At 47.6% G+C, this 11,438-nt stretch overlaps 5 protein-coding genes across 5 annotated transcripts; all 5 read left to right on the top strand.

The window, feature by feature from the left end:
- Positions 1 to 393: 393 nt before the first annotated feature.
- E1B28_004903 (uncharacterized protein) lies at positions 394 to 1,247 on the top strand (the record flags this gene model as incomplete). Its single annotated transcript, XM_043149430.1, has 3 exons — positions 394 to 726; positions 781 to 1,108; positions 1,162 to 1,247. 3 exons carry the CDS (start codon positions 394 to 396, stop codon positions 1,245 to 1,247), a joined length of 747 nt encoding a protein of 248 aa, XP_043014036.1.
- A 691-nt stretch (positions 1,248 to 1,938) lies between these two features.
- On the top strand, positions 1,939 to 3,108 carry E1B28_004902 (uncharacterized protein; the record flags this gene model as incomplete). Its single annotated transcript, XM_043149429.1, has 2 exons — positions 1,939 to 2,464; positions 2,525 to 3,108. The coding sequence occupies 2 exons, from the start codon at positions 1,939 to 1,941 to the stop codon at positions 3,106 to 3,108; spliced, it is 1,110 nt and encodes a 369-aa protein (XP_043014035.1).
- Positions 3,109 to 4,548: 1,440 nt separating this feature from the next.
- E1B28_004901 (uncharacterized protein) lies at positions 4,549 to 6,290 on the top strand (the record flags this gene model as incomplete). Its single annotated transcript, XM_043149428.1, has 6 exons — positions 4,549 to 4,584; positions 4,643 to 5,222; positions 5,273 to 5,562; positions 5,616 to 5,683; positions 5,734 to 5,804; positions 5,859 to 6,290. Exons 2-6 carry the CDS (start codon positions 5,088 to 5,090, stop codon positions 6,288 to 6,290), a joined length of 996 nt encoding a protein of 331 aa, XP_043014034.1. The 5' UTR covers positions 4,549 to 4,584; positions 4,643 to 5,087.
- A 66-nt stretch (positions 6,291 to 6,356) lies between these two features.
- E1B28_004900 (uncharacterized protein) lies at positions 6,357 to 7,035 on the top strand (the record flags this gene model as incomplete). Its single annotated transcript, XM_043149427.1, has 3 exons — positions 6,357 to 6,427; positions 6,482 to 6,873; positions 6,941 to 7,035. 3 exons carry the CDS (start codon positions 6,357 to 6,359, stop codon positions 7,033 to 7,035), a joined length of 558 nt encoding a protein of 185 aa, XP_043014033.1.
- Positions 7,036 to 8,586: 1,551 nt separating this feature from the next.
- Positions 8,587 to 11,266, top strand: E1B28_004899 (uncharacterized protein). Its single transcript, XM_043149426.1, has 4 exons — positions 8,587 to 8,736; positions 8,790 to 9,418; positions 9,473 to 10,470; positions 10,535 to 11,266. The coding sequence occupies exons 3-4, from the start codon at positions 9,771 to 9,773 to the stop codon at positions 11,116 to 11,118; spliced, it is 1,284 nt and encodes a 427-aa protein (XP_043014032.1). The 5' UTR covers positions 8,587 to 8,736; positions 8,790 to 9,418; positions 9,473 to 9,770; the 3' UTR covers positions 11,119 to 11,266.
- The last annotated feature ends 172 nt before the right edge of the window (positions 11,267 to 11,438 follow it).

Below are 11,438 nucleotides of genomic sequence, written 5' to 3'. Positions count from 1 at the left end.
ATCTAGCCGGCGGAAAATTTTCGGCATCGATCAATGCGTTGGCTTACGACGTGGTTACCGAACTGGTTACCGAACAGGTCACCGCATGGCTAACGAGTTAAACTCGTAAGCCATGGCTTACGAGTGGGGTTTTGCCCGCAGTGTTAGCTCCTACAAGTCTAGAGGTCATGACTGATAGGTGCAGTGCATGCGAAATCGTGGCCTTCTCCTAGCTTGGATCTGTCAATGTTCTGCCTTTCGGATCTCTGAGGGTACACAACGTTCCATATACCTCGATGTGCTATAACCATAGTAAGTTGTTATACCTCTCTCTAGCACCCGCACCTTGAATATCACTCTTCCCCAGACTCAGAACCATGACTCGAAACCCCGGACTTGAACGCTCATTGCATCATGCCCGTTCCACTCCGACGACGACGCGAATTCATTGCCCGAGAGACCGTTCGCCGGTCACCCGCCATCGTCGCGGAGCACTCCAAGCAAGGTGCTACTGCACTTTCAACATTCATTCCAGAACAGCTACCGCCACTCGACCAGGTTGACTGCCCGGACCCATTCGGTACCCCAGTACCAGTGGAAGTGGTCAACGCGGATGCTTTCGTTACCGCAAGAAAGATGATGTACCTTGACGAGGAAGCGAACGGGAACGTTGCCATGCTGAATTTGGCGAGTGATATAAGACCTGCTGGGTCGTGGCATGAACACAGTGCTTTGGAAATTCGACAGGTAAGTACGTGCACAAGAAACCCTGGAGGTTGTCCTAAGCCCACTTTACTTCAGGAAGATAGTCTTTGTTATTCGTCCACGTTGTACACCACCCTCAAGGTGTCTTACTACCCCATTCCCAATGTTGGGGAAGGGTCCGCGGCGGGAATTTATTCACCAGGGGTAGTTATCTTCAGGGATCAGCTGGAAAATGCCTGCACAGAGCTTCCGATCGAACAACGTCGTGTGGTGTCGGTCATCTCTGTGGCCGCTCCAAGGTGGCCTGCTCTTACAGACGACGGAATGTCGCTCAGACGAAGGACCGACCTTGACGACCTGCGAGACAAGATCCGATTGGTGTACAGGATGGCGGCATACTATGGGAAGACGCATTTGGTTCTCGGTAGATTAACCTCCCCGATTACTACGTTCGTGTTCAAGGTCTGATTCTCGTAGTTGTCAGGTGCTATGGGATGCGGCACGTATGGATGTCCGCCAGGGCAAGTAGCCAGCGAGATGCGAGATGTTCTTTTGGATCCTGAATTTAAGGGATGGTTCAAGCAGATCGTTTTTGCGGTCCTGAGCTCTCCCAATTGTGGACCATGTAATTTTGAGACTTTTCGACATATCTTTCAGGGAGTTCGTGTATGAAATGCCACGGGATGAAATGGACATGTACTATCACCCTGTGTGGATGTATTTTTGCATATCCCAGTGTAACAGGTCTAACGTTTGCTCACTTGTAGGTGCTTCTATCAAGGCACAGCAAACTCGTGGCAGTGAACATGAACATTCCCATAGATGCTCTGTTAATGTTCTTGAACTGACTGCATGGGTGCTGTCCTTCAAATGCGATACCTGAGGCCGACTTCCTACGCCATTCGCAACCTAAATCGATTCAAATAATCCGAGCTCACAGGAGCGACCGGTACTGTGATCCAGAGTGATCAAATTTTAGGCGTGTGTCAGAAATAAACAGGCACATCTGTCAAGAGTGCTGCTTTCAGTATGAATCGTGGTCACCAAGAGTTCATATAACCGAGAACGAGGCGATAGTCTTGTCCAGTTGCGCGTTACACAATGGCCCCCATGACCTATAGCTGCGATCTCTGCTCTCAGAACATTCTTCCTGACAATCCCCGAATACACTGTCTGATATGTACCGACTACGACCTCTGCGCAAACTGTACACTTGGAGAACGCTTCTCGCAGGGGCACTCTCTGGAGCACGCAATGACTGTCTTCAAGAAAAGCGGAGGAAATGGAGAGAGACCTTCGGTAGCGGAAAGGGTATCGCTGAACTTCGGAAGGATCACGGTATCGTCGCCGACGTCTGCCATTCCACCACCCTTACCTCAGCGTCGAACTGCGGGTGGGCAACCGCCACCGCTTCCCCCCAGACAAGGAAGTTCCTCATCCAGAAATTCTACAACTGGCAGCCCACAATCGTACCAGTTCTCTCCCCACTCCCCACCACCCTCACCACATCCCCATTCGACGCATTCATATACTATGCCGACTCCCCCTCCTCAACCTCGACCTTCTCCTGTCCGTGGAGAAACAAAGCCGCGTTCTTTTGAACAGGCTGCTGGTTCCTGGGGCCCTTTTCTCAACGCTGACATGAGTCCATCCAAACTCTTCAGCGAACTATTGGATGCGATATTTTCGTACCTAGATCCAAAAAATACGGGATATCTTACTCCAGAAACATACTCCAAGTTTCTCGATGATCAAGGATACATGGTTCATGATAACCCTTGTATGTCGTCTATTTTCATTTCTTGATCGGACCCAATATCCACTAACACCACACCAACAGGGAAATCAGCACTCAAACCTCAACCTGTACTCGGAATCCCGCAAGAATATCTTGCCGACAAAGCGCTCAAAGATGCATATGACCTCTTTTCCATTGACCACGTCACCCAGGAACGCCCCAAGAACACCATAACGCCCTGCGGCTCCAACCCTTTCACTGCTCAGTTTAGAAGGCTCGGAATCAACTATGAACCATCCCCATCTCCAGCAGCTGCCTTGGTCAGCTCTAACGGGGTTATGCCACTCTTGACGCGGAAAGGATTCTTGGATATCACTTGTGTGGAGGTCTTATACGAACCTTCGAAACATTGGGGGAATTTAAGCAGGGTACTGAAGCGGTACGTTAATGCGCCTGATGCAGGACCGATGGGTGAATATCGACGATGGGGTGATCTACCGAGGGTAGTTCTACCTGAAATGCCGGATCCGGTCATGGTAGAGAGAGTGAAAAGAATTGGAGAGATTTCGAAGGCGAAAGCGCAGGAAGTGTTGGCCGCATCGCACGCTATGCATTCGGTGGCGGCTCAGGGAAGGCAGAATGCGCTGGATTTGATTGACAATAGGTATGTGTATCGGTATTACTGAGTTGAACGACACGAAAAAGTAGATTTTGGGTCTGTTCGCCTGCCTGTGTTGGTATGCCACGAGATGTGGATCGAAAGGAAAGAGTACCCGGAAGTAGGGACAAGAGCAGATCCTTTCCCTTTACCGTTTTAAGTATCTGCTTTGATATTGGTATTTTGGGGCGACTGTTGGCATGTTGAGGTACCCGAACCCAAGTTCGGTGTCGCTTTCGTCGCGGTCACCTATGTAGTAAGAATGACAGACGTACAGTAAGTACTAGTAGTGTCTTGCGGGGTTGATATCGTTATGTAAGTCACCTGCCTTCTTGCCATCTGCTGCGACTGCAGAGGAGGGGGGCATATACACTGGACGGTCCTATCCGGGATGTACCAAAAACGGGTCTCATTTTGGCCGACACTCCGATCCTAGTGTACCTAAAACGACCCAAATTGAGTACCACCTACGATCCCTAATGTGCGTAAATGGGCTCGTCGGTAGCCAAGTCCGATCCGTATGTACCAAAAATCGGGGTTGTCCTGGGTACCGGATTTATTATATGCCCTTGGGTTTGTTTTCAACCTGAGTGCTACCTTTCACTTTCTCACCGCAACCTCCACCATGCAACCACGCACCAGGATCTGTTCTGTGCGAGGGCTCGGACGCCTTGCAAGAGTAACATACCTTACGAGTTTGGCTCTGAAGACAGAGAGGGCGAGTCAGATTAGCTCCTCCAATTGTTCTTAGTGTTTGTTTCGATTCTTCTACAATATAGTACCCTTAAAATGATCAGGTACGGTAGATATTATTATTATTATTATATACGAGGTTGTATCGGTTATGTACACAAAATGGACCAAAATTCACCTACCCGATCCAAATGTACCAAATACCTGCCCAAATTGACCCAAAAATATGTACCAAAAATTGCCAAAATGGGGGTCAACGGATCGGACATACTACCCAATGTGCCCCCCTCCTGACTGCAGCCTTTTGTTATTCACAAGTTATTCAATGATCAGACATCCATATATTTGAAGGCATGCAGGATGTTTAAGCACTTTCCTTTCACATTGTCATGCTTTCCAGCGCAAGTACTTCCTCATTACGGCAAAGGGTGACTCGAGGAAAGAAAAAAGTACACAAATATCATAAATCATCGAAACATTCTCCCTGCCAGGATTGGCCTTCGACGCTTTATCTTTTCCTTTCTGTAGCAGGTTCAGTTCAAGGGAGAGACTGAAGGAGACTGGCTGACCTGGGGACCTCGCTTTTACCTTCGAGGTACTTATTGGTATTCCTCATCTGATCGTTTGCACCCCATCGATCCCGTAGATTGATGTGTATTCTAGTCATATTCAACGCGTTACGTGGGTGATACTGTAGTGGGCGTGTTGACTAGACGTTGTGAACATCAGCTTAAAAATCCCGGGGGTTGGCCGTGAAGCGTCCAGAGAATATGCAGATTTAACGACAGTGATCATTCGAACGTATTCAAAGGTGAGTACTTGAATTATCTTTGGCCTTGTAGGTTAATAACTAGTATCGGTCGAATCAGACGTGTAACATTCGAAAACACAAACTTCATCCCTTCAATGCAGGTCAACGTCATCTCTCATTCGGCAAACGCGATTATTGCACACTCTGGGCTGGCCGTTCTAGATCTTGCATTCAACACAGGCTCAGAAATTGAGTCGGATACAGACCATATTGATTTTCAGCCCGTCCAGCCACGCGTCATATGCACCCCAGCGTGGATGAAATGCTCAAAGCACGAGAAGAATTCGTTCGCAGTGCTCTGAACCGCCCATCTATCAGTTCACACGAGCGGCTTGCGAGGAACCATACCAACGCACTGGCAAACTGGATCAGGATCCGACAGCTATAGAGAACACTGAATCAAGAGCTGTGATTGATCGTTGTCCACAGTCCAGAGGAGATGCGACTTCATCACGCCTCTTCCTTTCTGATCCCCACTTTTTTCCTCACGTCCACCTTTTGCAATGAGTTTCTTCCATGCGGCCTATGGGGTCTCGATTGGACAGGGCACATTCACTGCCATCCAGGGAAACCAGACGAATAACCATATTTATCATGAGATTGTTAAGCGGAGGAGGGGGCGTACGATATACGACCAAGTACGTATCTTGTGTTTCCATTATTGACGAAGCATTGATGAGGTCCATAGTTCCACGAAATCATGCTTGGCGGAGTGCACAGAATTCGGGATATACATTGCGAAATTTACCCAAGGCAATGGGACGTCGGTATTAGGAAGCGGCGGGAAGAGGGACGCTTTCGAGTTGATCGAACGGTTTGCGCTGCCAAAATCTGTGGTGAACATGGGAGATTCACGGTAGTTTCGTACAGTGGACCAGAGAAGGAGAAGGTATGGGCCAGTGTTTATGACTTGAGTTGCAAATATCAAGAGCTTTTCCAGGCATGGAAGGAAGACTTTCAACAGTTCTCTGAAACTATGTATGTCTCTTGTACTGCCTGAAGAGCTTTGACTAGTGACTAAGCGGTACAAGCAATACGACGAAGATGCAATTATTCGGGATTAACCGGTCAAGTGTGCCCCTTCTGATATTTTATGGAGGTGAATTTCTTGCCGTTTTCGTGGTCTTTTCCGCTGACCGATTGGTGCAGAGCTTGTACCTCTCGCTCATTTGTGGGATAGCCTTGGACAGTTCGGACGAAGTTATGCCTATACATTGTCGGTAAGCATCAAGTATTTTAGTTCATGACCTCGACTTGATTAAGAGCTTACACAGCGGGACGTATGGCATTGCAGTCCATCCGAGGTGTGGATAGATCCTGAACAAGGAACTCTTGTCCGTGGAATAGAGGGGCCCGATCGCGATATAGATTATGTGACCTTCGGCGATTTCGAGACGCTGCCATCAAGCGTCGAACTCCTCCATGAAGATGTTTGCTTTCGCTATCTCTCTCGGTTGCCATTGGATCAAGGTTTTGACAGAGATGTCATTGATGTCCTCCACTTTGCGTCCGAGATACGAGAAGATAAACCTCCGACTATCAGTCGACCGTGCGTCCTTTTAAGTAAGACAAATTCCATAATCGCATTCGGAAGTCGGGTCTGGAATGGATTTGGGTGCCTTGGCGACCAGGTATTGATGCCCGATGGCAGAACAAGGTGCGAAGTTGAGAGATATGCTCAATGTCAGTGGCTGATCAACATATAGATTCACCCTCACAGACGAATACTCGAGTTTGAGGTTATACTCTAATCAATTGGGCGATGAATATGCATGGCTCTCGCAGGCTCCAAGTGTTTTTTACAGACTCGGAATATCGTTGGACGAAGATCTGTCATCTTACGGTGAGTCTTGCCTCGTAGATCCTCTACCCAAGCTAATTTTTTAGTGCTCATCAGGCCATATATCGAGCTGAGTGGATTAATTGATGACTCCCAAGTTAAACAGCAACGACGTTCAGAAAGTTCCCCTATCTACTTCTTCCTCCATACCCCCCCTCTCTTTCCACCACTCAAAAAAGGCTTAGGCGTATCTACCCACACCTGGTCTTTTGATGAAAATGGTCAAAAGTCCATCCTACACCACCATTGCGAATACCTTGGTCTACCCACTGAGGTTAGGGTGCATTACTTGTCAAGTTACATATGTTACTGGCCCAGCAAGACGTACAAATCAATTCACGAATGGCAGATTGCAAGAGGTTTTGATCCAACCACCACCGACTTCGCGTGTTACCTGGAATATCCTATATATGAAGTTCAGCCATCTCAGTTTGAAGAACTGGGTGTGGGTGAGTTTGTTCATTTCCTTTCATCCAAGGCTTGTTATCTGATTATCCACCCTCGTTGTTTTGTCAGACCAGCCCGAAGAATCCTGCTCCTTTGACGGCAATCTCTATGTAGATGCACCACTTCCTACAACAACGACCTACGATATCAAATGGTGCTCCTGAAGGCCTGAACGACAACTCGCGCAGAAGGAATCGAGAGGGCCTGACAGTTGTATGAGTCAACTAGAACTGTCACACTCCTCCTTTCTACGTCTTAGTTTCAACTTCCTGATTTGTACTTTATTATCTATATATGTACCCATACGTTCTAAGTATCAGCGTCTGAACGATTCTAAAGGTAGAACAGGCTAGTCGGTATGTATGGTATTACTGAAATACTTGAGCAGCACGGAAAAGCAGATTTTGGCCCTGTTCGCCAATCGAGATCATGTGGAGGAGGGATCGCAAGGAAGGAGTAATAGGGACGCGAGCAAAGCCTTTCCCTTTCAAATTATCGTTTTATCTGCTATTGGTCTTTGGGGCGACGGAGCCTAGAATGAGTCGCTCGGTCTATGAAGATGATATGATTCGTTCTGAGAAACTGAAGTAGGAGACTGGCTGACTCCTGAGGACATGCTTTTGCAGTGCCTTGGCTTTCAGGGATCTTCTTCACCTAATTGTTTGCACGCTTGTTGATATCGTAGGATTGACGAATGAGTCTTGATCTTAATCTTATCCGACCAAGTCGTTACCGGGATCATAGTGGGTGAGTTGACTTAATTTAGTGAACATCATGAGTTAGGATTGAGCGTAACACGCTTGCAGTGTCCAGAGCGTCTGCAGACTTGATAATTTGCACATTGAAGCTTGCAGGTCGTTGTGGGCATCATCAGGAAAAACCTTCGGCGCTGACAAGCGCTGGTCAGCGGTGGGAACTTGCCAGCGCATGGCAAGTGCTTGATCAGTGTTTCCCCAGATTGTGTAAGTCGACAAGTGCATGACCACCCGTGGCTGTCTGACCACAGCTGACAACCATCTGACGGTCCACTGGCCAGCCGGTTGTGATGGTTCAGGGAATTTCCATAGGCAGACATGTCACATTATCCTCACCTTTGTTTTTTTTTAAATCCCAGTGAGCGAGTTTTAGATTACTAGTAATGAGAAACAAATGCTCCCGAAATGAGCTAGCCAATTCAGTGAAGCCAACCCTTGAGCTTGGGCATTCATGGTAAGTAGAGCTTGCGCGTGGGTGTAACGCAATCAGACTCGTTAACACCGGGTCAGTTTCGGCCCTAACTTTTAACAGCAGTAAAACTACGTTGCTACGTCATGTAATTCCATCATACTTATATGTTGAAATTAAATCTTATCAAATATTATATAACTATAAATTTAAATTTAAAAAATAACTACAGTACATACCACTTGTCACACTCCTGGAGGTTCCGGATCAAAGCCGGTACCTGCCAGGACGGTAATGACCCAGAAAAATCCCGTGCCAGAGAAATGAATATTTTTGTACTAGTAGTCAGTTCATCACTCTGACGAGGCTTGTAATCACAATCAGAATGGCGAAGACCGTCTGACTGATAGTGCTGGCCAGCAAATGATAATCTATAGCGGGCCATGATAATCTATTGCCATCTTACAGAGTGCTGGTAAGCAACTTACGACGCTGGTCATTGCCTGATAAGCGCTGGTAAGCATTTGAGGTTTTTCCTGATGGCCATTGCGTCGGAGTGGATGCTGACAAAGATATTTTGCTCGTTACTCGGACCCAGCGACATTCACCGAGCAGTTTCGGCTGAAGGTTGGATGTATATACTGGCAGCAATCGCTGCGGTCTCACCAGCTCAATGTGGTTAAAGAAACAAATTTCATCTAGTTAAGTACGGATACGGGCTTTCAATCTTTTGATTTCTTACACAAAACTTCAGACATGCCGTGATAACGCTGCGGCGCTCCGAGTCAACGCTCAACGCTTCAACGTTCAACGTCTAAAGTACATTCTTTTTCTTCAAGTTGAGGACATCATGGGGTTTCCTGGTCAAATAGAACAGAACCATCCAGCTCGCTGGTTTCCTTCTACCTCTCGCTCTTCCAACTTGTCCTTCAATTCTGAAACGTGTGGACTGTTTCCAATTGTTCGACGTTCAACATTCACCGGTAGCTGACGCCCAAGTTCCAAGTCGTTCGTATATGTGCTGTGCTCATAACAGTCCTCCCTTTACCGATACCGACCACAATTGTGTTCCGCGACCCAGGCTGAGATAACGGAAGACCTAGATGCCTAGGGAATATAAGGTTAAAGGAGGTACGTGGTCCTTGATTCTCGTAATCGTTAGGTGCTATAGGATGCGGTATGTACGGATGTCCGCCAGGGCAAGATGCGGGATGTTCTTTTGGACCCTGAATTTAAGGGATGGTTCAAGCAGATCGTTTTTGCGGTCCTGAGCTCTCCCAACTGCGGACGTTATAATTTTGAGGCTTTTCGGGACATCTTTCAGGGAGTTCGTGTTTGAAATACCACGAGACGAAATGGGCGTTGTGTCACTATAACTTACCTGTGGGTGTATTTTACATATTCCAGTGTAACGGACTAACGTTTGCGCTCTTGTAGATGCTTCTGTCATGGCACAGCTTCGTGGCAGTGAAAATTCCCCTGGATGCTCTGCTGATGACTGCATGGTGTTGTCCTTCAGATGCGATACCTCAGACTAGGCCATTTGCAACCTATATCAATTCAAATAATTCGAGCTCACAGGCTGTGTTCCAGTGATCAAAAATTCGGAGGCGTGTGTCAGAAATAGATAGGCACGTCTGTCAAGAGCACTACTGCTTGAAGTATGAATTGTGGCCGCCCAGAGTTCATATAAACGAGAATGAGACGATAGTTTTGTCCATTTGCGCATTACACAATGGCCCCCATGACGTATAGTTGCGATCTCTGCTCTCAGAGTATTCTTTCTGACAGTCCCCGAGTACACTGTCTGATATGCACCGAGTACGACCTCTGCGCAAACTGTACACTTGGAGAACGTTTCTCGAAGGGACACTCTCTGGAGCATGCCATGACTGTCTTCAAGAAAAGCGGAGGAAATGGAGAGAGACCTTCGGTAGCGGAAAGGGTATCGCTGAACTTCGGAAGCATCATGACGGTATCGTCGCCGACGACTGCGGTCCATCCCATCCCACCACACTTACCTCAACGTCGAACTGCAGGTGGGCAACCACCACCACTTCCCCCCAGACAAGGAAGTTCCTCATCCAGAAATTCGTTACACTCTGCAATTGGCAGCCCACAATCGTCCCAGTTCTCTCCCCACTCTCCACCACCCTCACCACATCCCCATTCGACGCATTCATATACTATGCCGACTCCCCCTCCTCAACCTCGACCTTCTCCTGTCCGTGGAGAAACAACGCCGCGTTCTTTTGAACAGGCTGCTAGTTCCTGGGGCCCTTTTTTCAACACTGACATGAGTCCATCCACACTCTTCAGCGAACTATTGGATGCGATGTTTTCGTACCTAGATCCAAAAAATACGGGATATCTTACTCCAGAAACATACTCCAAGTTCCTCGATGACCAAGGATACATGCTTCATGAAAATGCCTGTATGTCCATCGTCTATTCTAATGTCTTCCTCGGACCCGATGTCCATTAACTCTACACCAACAGGGAAATCAGCACTCAAACCTCAACCTGTACTCGGAATCCCGCAAGAATATCTTGCCGACAAAACGCTCAAGGATGCGTATGACCTCTTCTCCATTGACCATGTCACCCAGGAACGCCCCAAGAACACCATAACGCCCTGCGGCTCCAACCCTTTCACTACTCAGTTTAGAAAGCTCGGAATCAACTATGAACCATCCCCACCTCCATCAGCTGCCTTGATCAGTTCTAATGGGATTATGCCACTTTTGACGCGGAAAGGATTCTTAGATATCACTTGTGTGGAGGTATTACATGATCCTTCGAAACATTGGGGGAATTTAAACAGGGTACTGAAGCGGTACGTTAATGCGCCTCAGGCAGGACCGATGAGTGAATATCGACGATGGGGTGATCTACCGAGGACGGTTCTACCTGAAATGCCGGATCCGGCCATGGTGGAGAGAGTGAAGAGAATTACAGAGGTTTCGAAGAGGAAAGCGCAGGAACAAACGACTGCGGCGTACACTATGGAATCGTTGGCGGCTCAGGGAAGGCAGAATGGGTTGGATCTGATTGATAATCGGTATGTGTATCGATATTACTGAGTTGAACGACACGAAAAAAGCAGATTTTGGGTCTGTTCGCCTGCCTGTGTTTGTCTGTCGCGAGATGTGGAGGGATCGAAAGGAAAGAGTACCCGAGAGTAAACCCTTTCCCTTTACCGATTTGTCTGCTTTAGTATCTGGTATTCTGGGGCGACGGAGAGAATGAGTAGCGCAGTCTAGAGTATGAAGATAATTGACATCTTGGCGTACCTGAACCCATTTTCTTCGTGGTCTCCTATGTAGTAAGAATGATAGACGTACAAAGTGTCTTGCGGACGCCATAATTTGGGTTTCACTTCGCGTCCCGAAAGGATCTTCCT

The sequence above is a fragment of the Marasmius oreades genome, chromosome 2 (assembly GCF_018924745.1).
Source record: "Marasmius oreades isolate 03SP1 chromosome 2, whole genome shotgun sequence".
Classification (NCBI taxonomy): Eukaryota; Fungi; Basidiomycota; class Agaricomycetes; order Agaricales; family Marasmiaceae; genus Marasmius; species Marasmius oreades.
The sequence above is the reverse complement of the archived record's forward strand: the minus strand, read 5'-3'. Positions and strand labels throughout refer to the sequence as shown.

What these genes read in the sequence shown, in the direction of transcription:
- E1B28_004899 (XM_043149426.1), top strand. Translation starts at nt 9,771, where the DNA reads ATGGCCCCCATGACGTATAGTTGCGATCTCTGCTCTCAGAGTATTCTT. An exon ending in CATGCTTCATGAAAATGCCT is followed by an intron (nt 10,471 to 10,534) that starts GTATGTCCATCG and finishes CTACACCAACAG; the next exon opens with GGAAATCAGCACTCAAACCT.